The 14,972-nt window shown below is 43.4% G+C and overlaps 1 protein-coding gene across 2 annotated transcripts in view; it reads right to left on the bottom strand.

The window, feature by feature from the left end:
* The window catches only part of RANBP17 (RAN binding protein 17), a 253,220-nt gene that overhangs the window by 187,076 nt on the left and 51,172 nt on the right, over nucleotides 1-14,972 (bottom strand). For both annotated transcript variants that reach the window (XM_089477831.1, XM_089477830.1), the window contains exon 14: nucleotides 7,492-7,627. In XM_089477831.1, the coding sequence (XP_089333957.1) occupies nucleotides 7,492-7,627 (136 nt within the window). The remainder of the gene's footprint in view (nucleotides 1-7,491; nucleotides 7,628-14,972) is intronic.

The raw sequence follows: 14,972 nt of genomic DNA, 5'->3' as shown, positions 1-14,972 counted from the left end.
GCTGGACAAACAAAAACCCTACAAACATGGCAAGCCATTCTGACATGCAGTTGGTTTTTATAATATCAGCAAGAGTAACCTTTAAGCTTTTCTGTCCAAAGTAACAGTAACAGAAGAGCCATAATAATAAATGGACCTTTACAATGCAAGACCATCTTCAGTACAATTTGCAACTAAGGGCACTGTGGAGCTGTTGTCCTGCTCTCTCTGATTCAACCTATCAAGTCAATTACCATGATATTGGACAATGTTATAGGACAATGTTAAGACCAGCTGGCATTAGATTACACTATGCTTTTTACATTAAAAGGTGTAAGTTAAGCATGCCAATGCACTATTTATTTAATCTATTTCTTATCTAGTCTTCCTAAGACATCCTGCAGCATGAAACCAATGCAAACCAATAAACACTGCTCATACTCATTTTAAAACAGATACATTGATTCCATATCAACAGATATGTTTGTAAAGCACTATGTGCATATATGGTGCTATATAAATAAATGATAATAATAAATACAGAACTCTAGGACATGCATTAATGTTCTTCAAATTAACTTCTGAGGATACTAAGCCTGAGGTCAGGACCTGTATTATTTTTAATTTTTATACAACAATTTTGTGTATTTCATTTAAAAAAATTAAAAAATTATAAGAACCTAATGAATACGAGTGGACAAACATGATCATCGGCTTTAACTTGCAAGCACATGTAATGTTTAAGACAGCCCTATGAGTCAGCATCCTCAGCTATTCCAACTACTGTATTCCAGTTGCTATGAAAAATCCAATTTTTGTAACTGGAAGTATACCCCTCCCAAATCTTTATTATGTTAACCAGACACACACAACTGTTTATTTATTCCAGAGGTGGGCAATTAGGGGGTCATGTTACCCCTCCAGGAGGCTTTAGAGGGCTGTACTTGCTCCTACAAAATAAATTTTATACACAGAGGTCCTCTTTAAGGAAACGAGGGCATGTTTTTGGTTCTTCCTGGACTCCTAGAGGGCATTCTGGGACATTTTTAGGGGGAAATTATATTTTGAAAAAATCACAACGTTTAATTTTAACTCTGAGGGTCCAGCAGGAAATAACCTTTACAGCCCCATAGAGATCCTATTTGGACAATCTGGAGAAATGTGAGGCCCACAAAAACATTCTTGGGTCTATATGTGGCCCATGGTACACACTTTGCCCACCAATGGTTTAAACAAATGCAAATATTCTATTCCTGCAGAACAAAGTTCCTATAACATACCAAGTTCCCTTGTTCAAAACCATATTCTGTTCTCACTGTGATCAACTGACTTCTCTATCAAATACAGGATCTTCTGCATCATTTAGCAGTGGTACAACATGGTAAGTTAATCTTTTCATTGTCCCATGAAACACTTTTCCCAACACTGGAAAAACAAAACAAAACAACACCTCTTCCAGCATACCTATTCTTTCCAATCAAAATAGTTTAGTTCAATTTTTGAGGCAACTAGCAGTTGTTATGGTTTAACATTAACTAGATTCTATTTTGGTTGTTATCAACTTTACAAAACCACATTTCAGCAGCAGTGGTCACACTATCACTATGTTCATCACACATCACAACTATGATAATATCTGTGTATAGGAAGGCTGCAGTAGCAGTAAGCTGTTAAAAAAAACCTTTCTAGTAGGACTGATACTGGAGATTAGTAAAAATGCTGTTTAAAATAATTTTGGGGAATTTTGTATTCTACATGGTTCAGTATCTAGAACTCAAATTTCTACATCCTGAAGGCTTCCTGGTCCTCTAGAGGTCATTTTGAGGCAAATAGAAATTTCTTGTAATTTTTTGCAAAACAAAACATTTTGACCCCTGGGAGGTCTGGAGAGTCTCCAAACATGGTGGAAATGCCCTCAGCACCCCCTAGATCAGTGGTTCCCAACCTTCCTAATGCCGTGACCCTTCAATACAGTTCCTCATGTTGTGGTGACCCAAACCCATGAAATTATTTTCATTGCTAATGGTCTTAGGCAACCCTCATGAAAGGATCATTCGACCCCCAAAGGGGTCTCGACCTACAGGTTGGGAACCACTGCCCTAGATCATTTTCGAACCCAACAATGGAGAAAAAATGTATACCCAAGAGGCCCTGTGGGCCAAAGAAAAAACAACCCTGGATTACACATGCAACCCACCAACTTCATTTTGTCCACTACATCAAGATCAGCCACATATAACATAGTTTACAAAATGGGGAAAAGTATCTTCAACACTAACATAGGGATTATTGCTGCAAATGACTGCATCTCACCAGATCCTCCAAGTCCTCTATCTATAAAGGGCAAATGTAAACATTTATTCTCTGTTCTTAATCTCCTACAAAGATATTTCTCCACCAACATGCTACAAGGTCATTCATTCCCTGCAAAAAGAAGAAAGAAATTAAATGAAAGATAAAACCCTGTACCCTGAAGTGAGGGTGGGGGAATCCATAGTCAAGCAAATATTCTTGATTCCTTCTTTTGCTTTTTTACCAAGAGCTACTCAGGGAGAACATTATGCTGAAATGCAATCTCATAAATATCATTAAAACGATAACAATATAAAAGTGTAATACATAGAACAGAGGGGGACATTTCCCACTAGAGCTTATGAAGATTCCCTACTACTTATATTTCCTCAATAGAATGAAATTACCACATTGAATTTTTTTTAAAAAATTAAGAAAAACATTTATAATTTGCATGGAACAAGACAGAGAAGCAAAAGTTAACAAATTAAAAAGATACCTATAGTAATAAAGATACCGCAGTGAACTACATTATCACAGTTTTCTATATAAATATCCAAGCCTAACAATTTAAAGGAATGAATATCTGAGAAAAGTCATAACATGGTTAGCTAACGCTTGCAGCTTGGCCTTTTGCATAAATAGGCACAACAAATATTTAAAATATTCTCCTATTTCGCCCAGCCATTATGTGAAATAAAACCTTTGTTAACAGTTGACTAACTTGCCAGATTTTCAATATGCCTAGTAGAGTTTGTTCTGATATGCAATCATGGCACCTTCTCTGAAGATGCCAGACACAGATGCTGACGAAACGTCAGTAATAAACTCTTCTAGAACATGGCCGAGAAACCCACAAAAAACCATGGCAGAATAGTTTCTTCAGTTAACACAACACTAAATTTTCTCTATTTATCACCATTTTTAAGACTGCATATAACAAAATCTGTCCAAATACTGTTAAAGAAGACTCACAATTGTGTGTCAACGCTAAAGAAAATAGACTATCTTTCATCAAGCTTATAAGCAGAGCTTTTTTCTTCATTAAAACCACCTTCAATGGCCATATAAATGGCTGTCATCTTAACTGGCTTCATTTTACATCTTTCTGTATGCCTGTTTCCAAACACAACTCCTTCTAATCAATAAGAGTATATATATGCAGGTAATACATAGCACAGGATTTACTGCAAGGATATAATGCCATCTACTGCTACATTTACTGCTATAGCAGGGGTGAAAACAGAGGTGTGATTGGTACAGATTGAGCCTCCCTTATCCAGAATTTTAAAATCTAAAATACCCCAAAAAGCAAAACTTTTCTCATGGGTTTCTTTCTGATGGATCAATGTACAGCAACGTTGGCCTGTTACAGACTGCCAAAATAAAGCTGCTTCGGGTCTCTTTGGAGTTATGCTGTTTAAATGATGCATGCATCCTAAGAATCCGGAAGCTGCACGAAAAGCTGCACTCCGGTGCTTAGGAATGGAGTGTGGCTTTGGTGTGACCTCTGGACTCTTAGGACCCATGCATCATTTAAATAGCATACCTCCAAAGAGACCCGAAGCAGCTTTATTTTGGCAGTCTGTAACAGGCCTTTGTTTCATGCACAGAATTATTACAAATACTGTATTGTAAAAAATTACCTTCAAGTTATATGTATAATATATTTATAAAATATAAATGAATTTATACCTTGGAGATGGGACTTGGGTCCCATCTCCAAGGTATCTCATTATGTACATACATGCAAATACAAATGCCAAAATGTGAAAAAATCCAAAATATGGAATACTTATGGTCCCAAACATTTTGGATAAGGGATATTCAACCTGTGCTTTTTCAAAAAGCGTGCTTTAGACAGTGCACAGACAGGGGAAGCAGACTGCTCCAAAGGGGTAGCTTCAAGCCGCCCCTGATAAAGCTGGACTGGGGCCATGGCAACTGCATGCTGCAGCCCCAATCTGCCTTTTTGCCAGCCAAAAAAAAAAAAAAAAAAAAAAAGGAGTGGCAAATAGCAGCTCCATTTTGCGCCAGCAAAGAAGCGGGCTTTCCCATCCCGTCACAGCAGGAAGCGGCTTTAAGGCACTCTGGCGGCGTGCAGCATATATATAAGCTGCACCACCAAAGTGCCTGGAAGCTGGCCCCCATGTAAAAAGCTGAACAGCTTTAAATCGGCTTCCAGGTTTTATACCCGTCTGTTCCAATCCAGAGTCGTTATTTTTCTTTGAGCCTCAAACTAGAAAGATCAGTAATTATTATTTGTTTGTTTATTTGTTTGTTTGTTTATATAGCTTTGTCACTGTACATGGTGCTTTACAAGTAAAAGAGCAACAAAACAGCCCTCAGGTTTACATCTAATTAAGACATGACACAAAAGGAAAAGGGGATAGCAGTGGGAGAAGGGATTAAGTCTAGCAGATACTGCCTTTTCTTTCCCTCCAAGGCCAGGTGGGAGAGAAGAATTAAACCCAGGATATTCAGAGAAGAGGCAATACACAGATATGTAAGGTACATACTTTTTCAATTAATTCATACCATACCAAAGTCTCCTAGTGGAATCAGTTACATAGACCTAAAATCAATGTTGTACTGGTGCTCAAATGTTAGTATAGTGCGCCCGCATCATACGCCGGAAAAAAACATTGATGCGCCCTGGAAGAAGTAAGTGTCAGCCCTACTGTGAATAAGTCCCTGGAGAGGGAGATTTTCATTACACGCTCTCAGGATAAACAGGTAGCCCTTACAATCTTGGGCATAACAGTGCACCTCCACGCCGGGGCATGAGCCCCATTACTTCTAATGGGGCTCGAGCATACGTGTTTTTCCCTTACCGGGGGGGGGGGTGGTGGTGTTCTGGAACAGATTTTTTAGGACTAGCAGGTGGCTATCTGGAGGAAGGTGATCAAATACTACTCCCAGTTGCACTGTGGGAAGCATGTCAAAAGAAGTCCATTCCATTCACGCACAAAAAATTATTTTTAACTTGGGAGAAGGTGGCCTTCATGCTACCTTATGTTTTTAAAGTCAAACAGTGGAGAGGGGAACATTTTAAAGTGGGAATCCTTCGAAAGGGCAGGAAAAGAAAGCTCACTAATCTCACACATTATTATGTGATTTAGACATATGAACATATACACAGTTGTCGTTGCTGTTGTTGTGTGCCTTCACAACTTTTCTGGCTTATGGTGACCCTAAGGGGGCCTTATCACGGGATTTTCGTGGCAAAATATTTTCTGATGGGATATATCATTGCCTTCCTCTGTCACTGAGAGAATGTGACTTGCTCAATGAGGTCACCCAGTGGGTTCCCACATTTAAGTAGGGGTCTGAACCCTATTCTCCAGAGTTGTAGTCTAAGGATCAAACCCACTAAACCACACTGAGTCTCTAGACACACACACACACACACACACACACACACCTATAGCTATATCTCCATATATTACAGCATGCTAAACCTAAACTACTGTCCTTCTAATTGTCTAGATAAGGCACTTCCTTTGGTGAACAAGTGGACTAATCTTTCAAGTCATCTTTCCTGATACTGAGGTGTATTTAACAAATTATATTTTGTTAACTTGCCCCAACCTGCAAAACAGTAAGTAAAAGAACACAGCTGGTTTATGTCAGAAACGGGAATTGTGTACCCAATTCTCAGCAGCTCTGGCATAGCCAATGGCGACAAACATTGGGAACAAAATCTGGAGGGCCACATGGTGATCTCATACATATCAAGCTACAGCATTTTTACTGGAACAATGAAATCATTTTTATTTCAACTTACACTCTTTAACGCTGTTAAATTTAGAAAGTCAGGAACTAGCTAAAAACAAATGTTTATCAATTATCTGCTACATTAGACTAATTTGCATTTGCTGGCAAACTACCATTTTAAACGCTTATGGTGTAATTTGGAGGGGGGCTTAGTAGCAGAGTTAGTGTACTCAAAACCCACAAGGTTTGACAGACAACTGGTACAATTTCCTAGTAAGTAAATTGTTTAAGGCACCAGATCCCATCTGATCTTGGACGCTAAGCAGTCATTCCTAGTTAGTAATTGGATAGGAGACCACCAAGTAATATCAGGTGTTGTAGGCTATATTTCAGATAGAGGAAAGAACTAGCAAACCACCTCTGATTATTCCTTGTCCAAGAAATTCATGGGGTCACCATAAGTCAAGAGGCAACCTGAAGGCACATACAAACACAAACCATTTCTTAAGTGTTCCTGAAGAGTAGCAGCAAATATGTTTATATATAGTGATAGTACAAGTGGCAAAAAGTAAGCTACAGATACAAACAAGCTAAAGTAGCCAAGGCTGGAACACTGATTACAACCAGATGGTCCTCTACTAAAACAGATGTAAACATTTTATACATAGGAAGAAAATTTATGTATTATATGATTTTAAAACATTTCAAAACCAAAATATAATTGCATCAGTTGAAATCAAAACTATTTTTAATAAGTGCCATATTTGCTTAGAGTTCAAAATTCTTCAGGTTTTATTTCCCCAGGATCTTCTAATAATCTGTTATGATTCTCTCTGTTCTAAAAATTGAGGTTAAATGACAATGTGTTTCTTAAAGCACACATCTTTCTTTCTCCTCCTCTAAATTTAAGGAAAAAGCCAACTAATACAAGAAATACAATACAAACTGCACAAATGAGTAACTGTCAAAGAACAGAACTATTAAAAGAATAAATCTTGTATACCCTGCTGTGAAATGTAATATAATACAATATAGGAAACCCTACTTAATGCTTAAAATGAAAAGCAAAATGCACTGTAATCTCAAACTGTTTGATGAATACAACCATTGGAAAAAAATAAAGTCCTTGTATGCAGCACCTGAAACAAACTTGCAGATACACCACAGGTGTTAAGGAAGAGTTTATATACGTCACCTCAACACATTTATCTACAGGTTAGCCATATCAATTCAACTATCATAAATAGCAACTTCAGTGTAGACATACAACTCTTTCACTCAAATAGCTTCCCCATTCCCTTTTATGAATTAAGCAGACTATCACATTCAGTTCAGCTTCTTCTACTAAATTAATAAAGCTGCTCATGAGTATAACAGCACATGACGAACAGTACCTGTTTCTATTTTAGATCACAATATTTAATCTGTCCTATACCCCACACATGCAGATATTTATAAAGGATCACTGTCAAAGTTTTGTGAGTAGCTTGGGGAAACACCTACCTTTGAGGTCCTCTGGAGCTGATCTCCTACATATGTTTTACGGAACTGATCCAAAAACCAGAGAACTGCAAGTTCCACTTTCTCATTGCTAGAGCGCTGTAACTGGGCATCCATCAAAGAAATTAACTGGAAGACTCTGAAATAAATGAACATATGTAAGATTTTAAAAAAAACCTTAATATCCAAAACAAAAGAGTATATGCAGGCAGCTCAAATTTGCCATCCGTTGAAAAGAGCTAAATATGTTTTCTTCACACAGTTTTAAAACTTACTATTGTTTATTCATATGAGCAAATACAGTACAGTGGACAGACTGCTGGAGTGCTACAAATCAGCCATGGAAACCCACTGAGTGACCCTGGGCAAGTCACCGCCTCTCAGCCATAAAGGAAGGCAATAGCAACCCCCCCCTCAACAAATTTGGCCAACCCCCCCCCCCCCCCCCCATGACAGGGTCACCATCAGTTGAAGTTAAATTGAAGGCCTGTAACAACAGCAACTGTCTACTATATACAATCCAAACAAGAAAACAAGCCTACCCCAAATTGAAGGATTTCAAAACACTTGCAAAGCGAATAGAACGATTGAATCAGTTACTGAATGACAAGTCAACATTTGTGTTAATCCCATTGATTCAATACTAGTTCGAACTAACAAATAGATTTGTACCTGTATTTGTTAATACACTCTAAACCTGTTTCTTTCTTTTGAACTAACCTAATTGTATTTAACAACTATCAGTGTAAAAAGCTGTAGCATTTGTATTTACATTATCACTGTTGATGTTCTTTGATCTGAATAGTATAAAAAACAAAAACAACGAAAATGCTGCTGCTGCTGCTGCTGCTGATCATCATCATCATCTATGTCTGGGGCAGCTGTGATAACAAGGCAATATGAGCAAAGCTCCATGAGCTCTCTGAAAACATTATTATCACCACCACTAGTATTAGTGTAACATTTTTTTCAAACTGATACAGAATCTCAAATCCTATGGCGCAAAATTTCTCTCACTGAATTAAAACTATACAGTTCTTAAGCATTTCTCAGTATGTACCATGGTTCCACTGCTTGTAACATCCTAACCATCTGTTTTAATCTGAGTTGGACCACACCACCAAAAATAATTAAGAAGAGCTGAAGCAGAGCTAGAGGTCTATTTGATGTTGGCAATCAACCGTTCATGTGGTTGAAGGCACAAGGCACTCTTTAAACTTTTCTGCTCTGTGCCTGAAATAAGCTCTCAATGATACAGTATTTGTTATTTGGTTTATAAATTCTCCTTTCCAGCCAAAAATACACCCAGACAAATACAAAAAAGAATTTAAACAAACACAATTAAGTATTTAAATAAAAATACTCACTTCAAAAGTTAAGCAATCAAAAATAAATCCTCAGCTACATAAAAAAGCAAAACAAAGAATGGCAACAAAACCAGGCGAACTGCCTACAGAGAAAATAATATACAGATCAGGAAGGGCAAGCCACCCAATATCATGTAGTAAGCCCAGATCACCCTTATGGAACAGAGAATCCCACAGGTTGGTGCCACAGCCAGAAAGGACCTTTCCCACTTTTCTATTAGCTGCTATTCCAATGACACCAGGACAAGAAGAGGAGTCATTTATTTCAGAGAGCAGCCAGGTTTACTTAGGAGAATGTGGTTCTTTGAATAATTGGTTTGGACACAAGCCAACACAAGCCTGGAGCCAAGAAGGGCCTAAATATCCTGAAGCCATGATATCTTGTCTGCTCTTGGAAGCTAAGCAAGGTCAGCCCTGGTCAGTTCCTGGATGGGAGACCACCAACAATACCAGGTGCTGTCAGCTATATTTCAGAGGAAGGACATGGAATACCTCTGAGTATTCCTTACCTACGAAAACACTATGAAATTCCTGGGTCACCATAAGTCAACAGGTGACTTGAAGACACATATGCACAAGAGCCAATAAGGAAAACATATTGATGTCTTTGACACAAAGGTCCCTAGTAGCATATGAGTAGCAGCATTCTGTACCAGGTGCAGCACATTTCCAAAGTGACATTTTACAAAATCTTTACATTCAGAGCACACTGATTTAGCTGGGAGCTGGACATGACCAGGTGGAATGACTCCATGGAAAAAGAATCCATGGATACAGAGGGCTAACTGGACTACTAAAACAGACTCTGTATCTACACAGAAACTCGGTGTCAGAGTACAACACTTTTCAAGAGCTTTTTAATGTACAGATGGTGCAACATCCTCTTTTGGCACTCATTTTCTCAAAACCTCCAAACTGCAGTTTCTTCTCAAGAAGTTAAGAAATAGTGTTATGGTCACATTAAGAACCCCAATTAACAGGAGATCCTTAACAAGGGCCTCAAGAAGATGGGCAGCCTTAGGTGAACACACACTCCTGGACTGTACCGAAACTGGCACTTTTGGCTCGTCTGTTTCAAGCCGAGGTCTTCTAAGATTCATTACTGATTTTAGCAGATTATGACAGTTATTTTCAGTCACCAAACAAACATTTCTTATCAGTTTTAGAGTATTTTAATATGGCAATTTTAAATTGGTATTAAAACTTTTTATATACATTTTAAATTTGTTTTTCTGGAAGCCTCCATGGGTCCCGTCACTGTGCTGCGAAAAATACATAAATAATAAATAATAATAGCTGAAAAGCTTTGGATACTTATACAGAAGCACACCCCACCCCAGCAAGACATTCAAACGGACTAAGAGCTTCTATGGAAAATTTTGCTGGAGATACAAATGTGGAAACTATTACTTCTGGAAAAAATGTGAAGCCATTAGATAAACTTCCATTCGTTAAGACTCATCTTCTGCTGTAATCTAATTAAAAGCAATGAAAGGAGTTCTATAGCTATTACAGTTCTATAGCTGTAGCCTTCAGCTTCTGGATGCCAAAATATCTGTGTAGTCATAGTTGCAACCAGGTTGAAAAGTGATGTGCTCATCATCTGCACCAAATGCAGGAAAAGAAATGACAAGATACCATTTCCTAATTAACTGTGCCTGCTTAGCCAGTTCTTTGCACATCAATTACATTGGCCAGACATTCACCCAAACAGAAGGACAGGTTGCTTACCTGTAACAGTATTTCTTCGAGTGGTACAAATGGGTTTCACTGCGCCTGCGCGGTGCTGCTCGGAACCTACTGGAATCACTGGGCAAAGTTTACTTTGCAACATATAGAAACTTTTTGGCGGTAACTCCGCCCACCCGTTATAAGGCCCCTGCCTTCCTGCTCTTTTCCCCAGTTCCGCAATTTTTCCGCCAAGCAGGCAATGGAAGAGCCAATGTAGAGCAGGACACTGAGGGGACGGACGGGTGGGATCTGTATGTATTCGCAGATGACCACTCGAAGAAATACTGTTACAGGTAAGCAACCTGTCCTTCTTCTTCGTGGTCTCTGCGAATCATACAAATGGGTTTAGACTGACAAGCTTAGGTATGCGGCGGAGGGAGTGTCCTGAAACCAAAGCTATGGTAAACCAAAGGTATATTTATTGCAACAATAAACACATTGAACCATAAAGAGAGTCAGTCTTTTGTTCATGCACAAAACTCAAGACAGCAATAACATTGCAAAAACCTGAGGAGGGAATGAAAGGTCATGCAAGACCAGTCCCATTGAAATTGTGCAAATCAACATTCAACAGAATGTAAAACAGTGGCATTATGTACATAAATGCTGAAACACAAACCATCAGTAGTGCAATCAATGCAACCCTGAAACCAACACAGCCCTCCCGAAAGCTGCGTCTCGGATGGCTCTGGTGTCCAGCCTATCGTGCTTTATAAAAGTCAATGGCTGGGACCAGACCGCAGCCTTACAGATTTCCTCCAAGGGAATGCCCGACAGGAATGCAAAGGATGCTGAAACCGCTCTCGTGGAGTGGGACCGAACTCTGCCAGGGAGAGGTCTGCCCAGCAGTTCACAGCAGAGGTGGATGGTACCAGCCACCCATTTGGAAAACCTCTGCGCGGACACGGGCAACCCCTTCTTCGGTTCCGAGTAGCATTGGAAAAGTCTCTCGGACCGACTGGAGGCAGCAGTTCTGTCCAGGTAGAATGCCAGCGCTCTCCTGACATCAAGAGAGTGCAGGCTTCGCCCCGCATCCGAAGTCGGATTGGAAGCGAGAGTAGGCAACACAATGTCTTGGCACATGTGGAAAGCAGACACAACCTTAGGCAAAAAATTAATGTCTGCTCGGAGGACCACCTTGTCCTTGTGAAACCTCAGGAAGGGCTGGTCCCTCCGCAAGGCACAAAGTTCGCCCGCACGGCGGGCAGAGGTGATGGCCACAAGAAAGGCGGTTTTCCAAGTCAATAGTCTCAAGTCCGCTGTGGCCATCGGTTCAAAGGGCTTGGATTGGAGAGCGGACAGTACCGCCTCCAAGCTCCAAGCCAGTGCTGGTACCGACACCGGGGGATGCAAATTGGCACATCCCTTAAGGAACCCCTTCACCAAGGGATCCCTGAAAAAGGAAGCCCTCCCCCCGAACTGGTACTTGGAACAAATGGCAGACAAATAGCACTTGATGGATGTGAGGCACAACCCCTCATCCAACAGTGCCATCAAAAACTCCAGCACCACTGGAGTGGAGACTTGAGCAGGAGACAAGCCCTTCTGGTCAAGGAAGAGGCTAAACCTCCTCCACTTCAGGGCATAAGACCGCTGGGTGGAAGGTTTCCTTGCAGCCAGAATCACTGCCCTCACCGCATCCGGCAGGGCGGCTAGGGCTGTATCCTCCAGGCCACCAGCGGCAGGCTCTCGATGTCCGGGTGGAGAATTCGCCCGTCCTGGATCGACAGCAGGTCCGGGCGGAAGTCGAGGCGTATGAAGCATCTCCTGGAGAGGTGGAGAAGGGATGCGAACCAAGGCTGTCTCAGCCACCACGGGGTGATCAGGATGGCATGCGACCGGTCCGTTGTCATCTTGGACACCACCCTGATGATGAGAGGGAAGGGAGGAAAGGCATAGAGCAGCTCTCCCGTACAAAGGAAGGCGAACGCGTCTCCAGGGGATCCGTCCATTCGCTTCCTGGAGCAGAACTGGGGACAGTGGCTGTTCCATTCGGTCGCGAAGAGGTCGATCCGGGGGGTTCCCCACCGACCGAATAGGTCGCTGACCATCTCGGGATGGAGCCTCCATTCGTGGCACACCGATGGTGATCTGCTGAGGCGATCCGCCAATTCGTTGTCCTCTCCGGGAAGGTGAATAGCCTGGAGGAGAACTTGTCTCTGGATGCACCAGTCCCAGATGCGGAGAGTGAGGTCGAGCAGAGTCTTGGACCTGGTGCCTCCCTGTTTGTTGATGTAATACATCACCGTGGTGTTGTCCGTCCTTAGGAGGACCACCTTGCCTGCGATGGCAGCTTTGAAAGCCCTCAGCGACTTCTTGACAGCCAGCATTTCCAGGGCGTTGATGTGGAGAAGCTTGTCTTGGGAGGACCATTTGCCCATGACGACCAAGTCGAGAAGGTGGGCGCCCCAGCCTTCCAGGGAAGCATCAGTTGTCAGAGTCAGCTGGGGCTGAGGCTGGTGGAAGGGCATCCCGGTGCACACGTTGCGACAGTCCAGCCACCATCTCAGGGAAGCGGCTACCGGTCTTGGTACCGTGAGCCACTTGGACGGGGGGTCCTCCATCGGGGAGAAGACCGAGAGGAACCAGGACTGAAGAGGTCGAAGGTGAAGCCTTGCCCACGGCGTGACAAACGCTGTCGAAGCCATGTGGCCCAAGGCGACTTGGACGTCCCTGGCCCTCACCCTTCTGTGTGAGATGCAAGGCCTGAGCGATGCTGTCAGCGCCTGGAAACGGTCTGGAGGGAGAAAGGCGGAGCATCTTTCGGAGTCGAGGATGGCCCCGATGAACTTGGCCTGTCTGGTCGGTGTGAAGTGGGACTTTTCCCGGTTGACGACCAGTCCGAGGGAGTCCAAAAGGTGCAAGGCGAATGAGACTGCCTCCTGCAGCTCTCGCTGGGATTCAGCGGCAAACAGCCAGTCGTCCAGGTACGGGAAGACTATGAAGCCTATCTGGTGAAGGTATACCACTACCGGTGCCAAGCACTTTGTGAAGACTCTCGGTGCCGTGGCAAGGCCGAAAGGATGCACGTTGTAGTGGTACGCGGTGGAGTTGACGGCGAAGGCGAGGAATCTCTGGTGGGACTCCCGAATCCCGATGTGGAAGTAGGCATCCTTCAGGTCGACGGTTGCGAACCACAGGCCCTGGCGGAGCAGAGGCAGAATGGAAGCCAAGGTTACCATTCGAAAGCGACGGTATTCCAGGAACAAGTTCAATTGTCTCAAGTCCAGGATGGGCCTGATGCCCCCATCCGCCTTCGGTACCGTAAAGTACCTGGAGAAAAAGGCCCTGGAGCATTGGTCCGGCGGCAAGGGGGAAATTGCCCCCTTATCCAGCAAAGTGCGCACTTCGTCGAGAAGGGTGTCCGAGGGGTGAGTGGACACGAAGGCTCCGGTTGGAGGGAGCTCTTGGAACTCAAGGGCATAACCCCTACGGACGATGTTAAGTACCCACGAGTCCGATGTTATAGAGGCCCAGGTGTTAGCAAAGGGCCTTAGAATGTCCAAAAAGAAGAAGGAAGAAGGGGAGACAAAGCGCGCTGCATCCCTTCAGGCTCTCTTCTTCCCCTGGTCGGTATCCTGCCGGCGAGCCTTGCGGTACCGAGGCAGGAAATTACGACGGCCAGAGGAGGAGGAAGACTGTGAGGGGTAGCGGCATCTCTGGGAGCCCTGCTGCTGAGATTGCCGGTCCTGTGGGAAGGTCCCCTGGGACTGACCTTGCAGTGGCCACGGACGGTGCCTCTTTCTGAAGGGTGAGATGGAAGCCGATGACATCCCGTGCTTCTTCGCCGCCGCCTTCATTCTGAACTTGCGGTTCAGACGCTCATCGGTGTCGGCGTGGAAAAGGCCGCTACCGTCCAAAGGCATGTCCTCGATGGCTGACTTGACGTTGGCGTTGAGGTCCGACCCCCTCAGCCACGCATGTCAGCACAGAGCCATCGATGCCGCCATGGCCCGTCCCACACAGTCAGCCACGTTTCTGGAGGCAGTGATGAGCCAGCTCCCGATCGAGTGGGCCTCATCGCGGATCTCAACCAAGCGACGTTGGACCTCATCTGGGACGTCGGCAATGATTGGCGAGATCCCCTCCATCAAGGCCTGGATGTAGGCCCCCATGCAGGTGTTGTAATTTATGGCCCTGACAATGAGGGCAGTCGATGAATAGGCCTTCTTAGCAAGGCCATCGATCTTTTTGGCCTCCCGGTCCGCTGGGGAGGTCGCTTGCTTTGGTACGAAGGTCTGGTGAGCCCCCTCCACAATCGCCGAGTTCTGCTTGGGGTGGTCGGTCAACCAAGAGCAACTCGGCGGGGAAATCCGGTACAGCGTCTCGATCTTCCGAGAGGACGCGGTGAGCGAAGCTGGCGCATCCCACGACCTCTGGACGATG

Source organism: Sceloporus occidentalis, unplaced genomic scaffold, assembly GCF_023333645.1.
Source record: "Sceloporus occidentalis isolate IW3139 unplaced genomic scaffold, rSceOcc1.0.p SCAF_12, whole genome shotgun sequence".
Taxonomy (NCBI): Eukaryota; Metazoa; Chordata; class Lepidosauria; order Squamata; family Phrynosomatidae; genus Sceloporus; species Sceloporus occidentalis.
The sequence above is the reverse complement of the archived record's forward strand: the minus strand, read 5'-3'. Positions and strand labels throughout refer to the sequence as shown.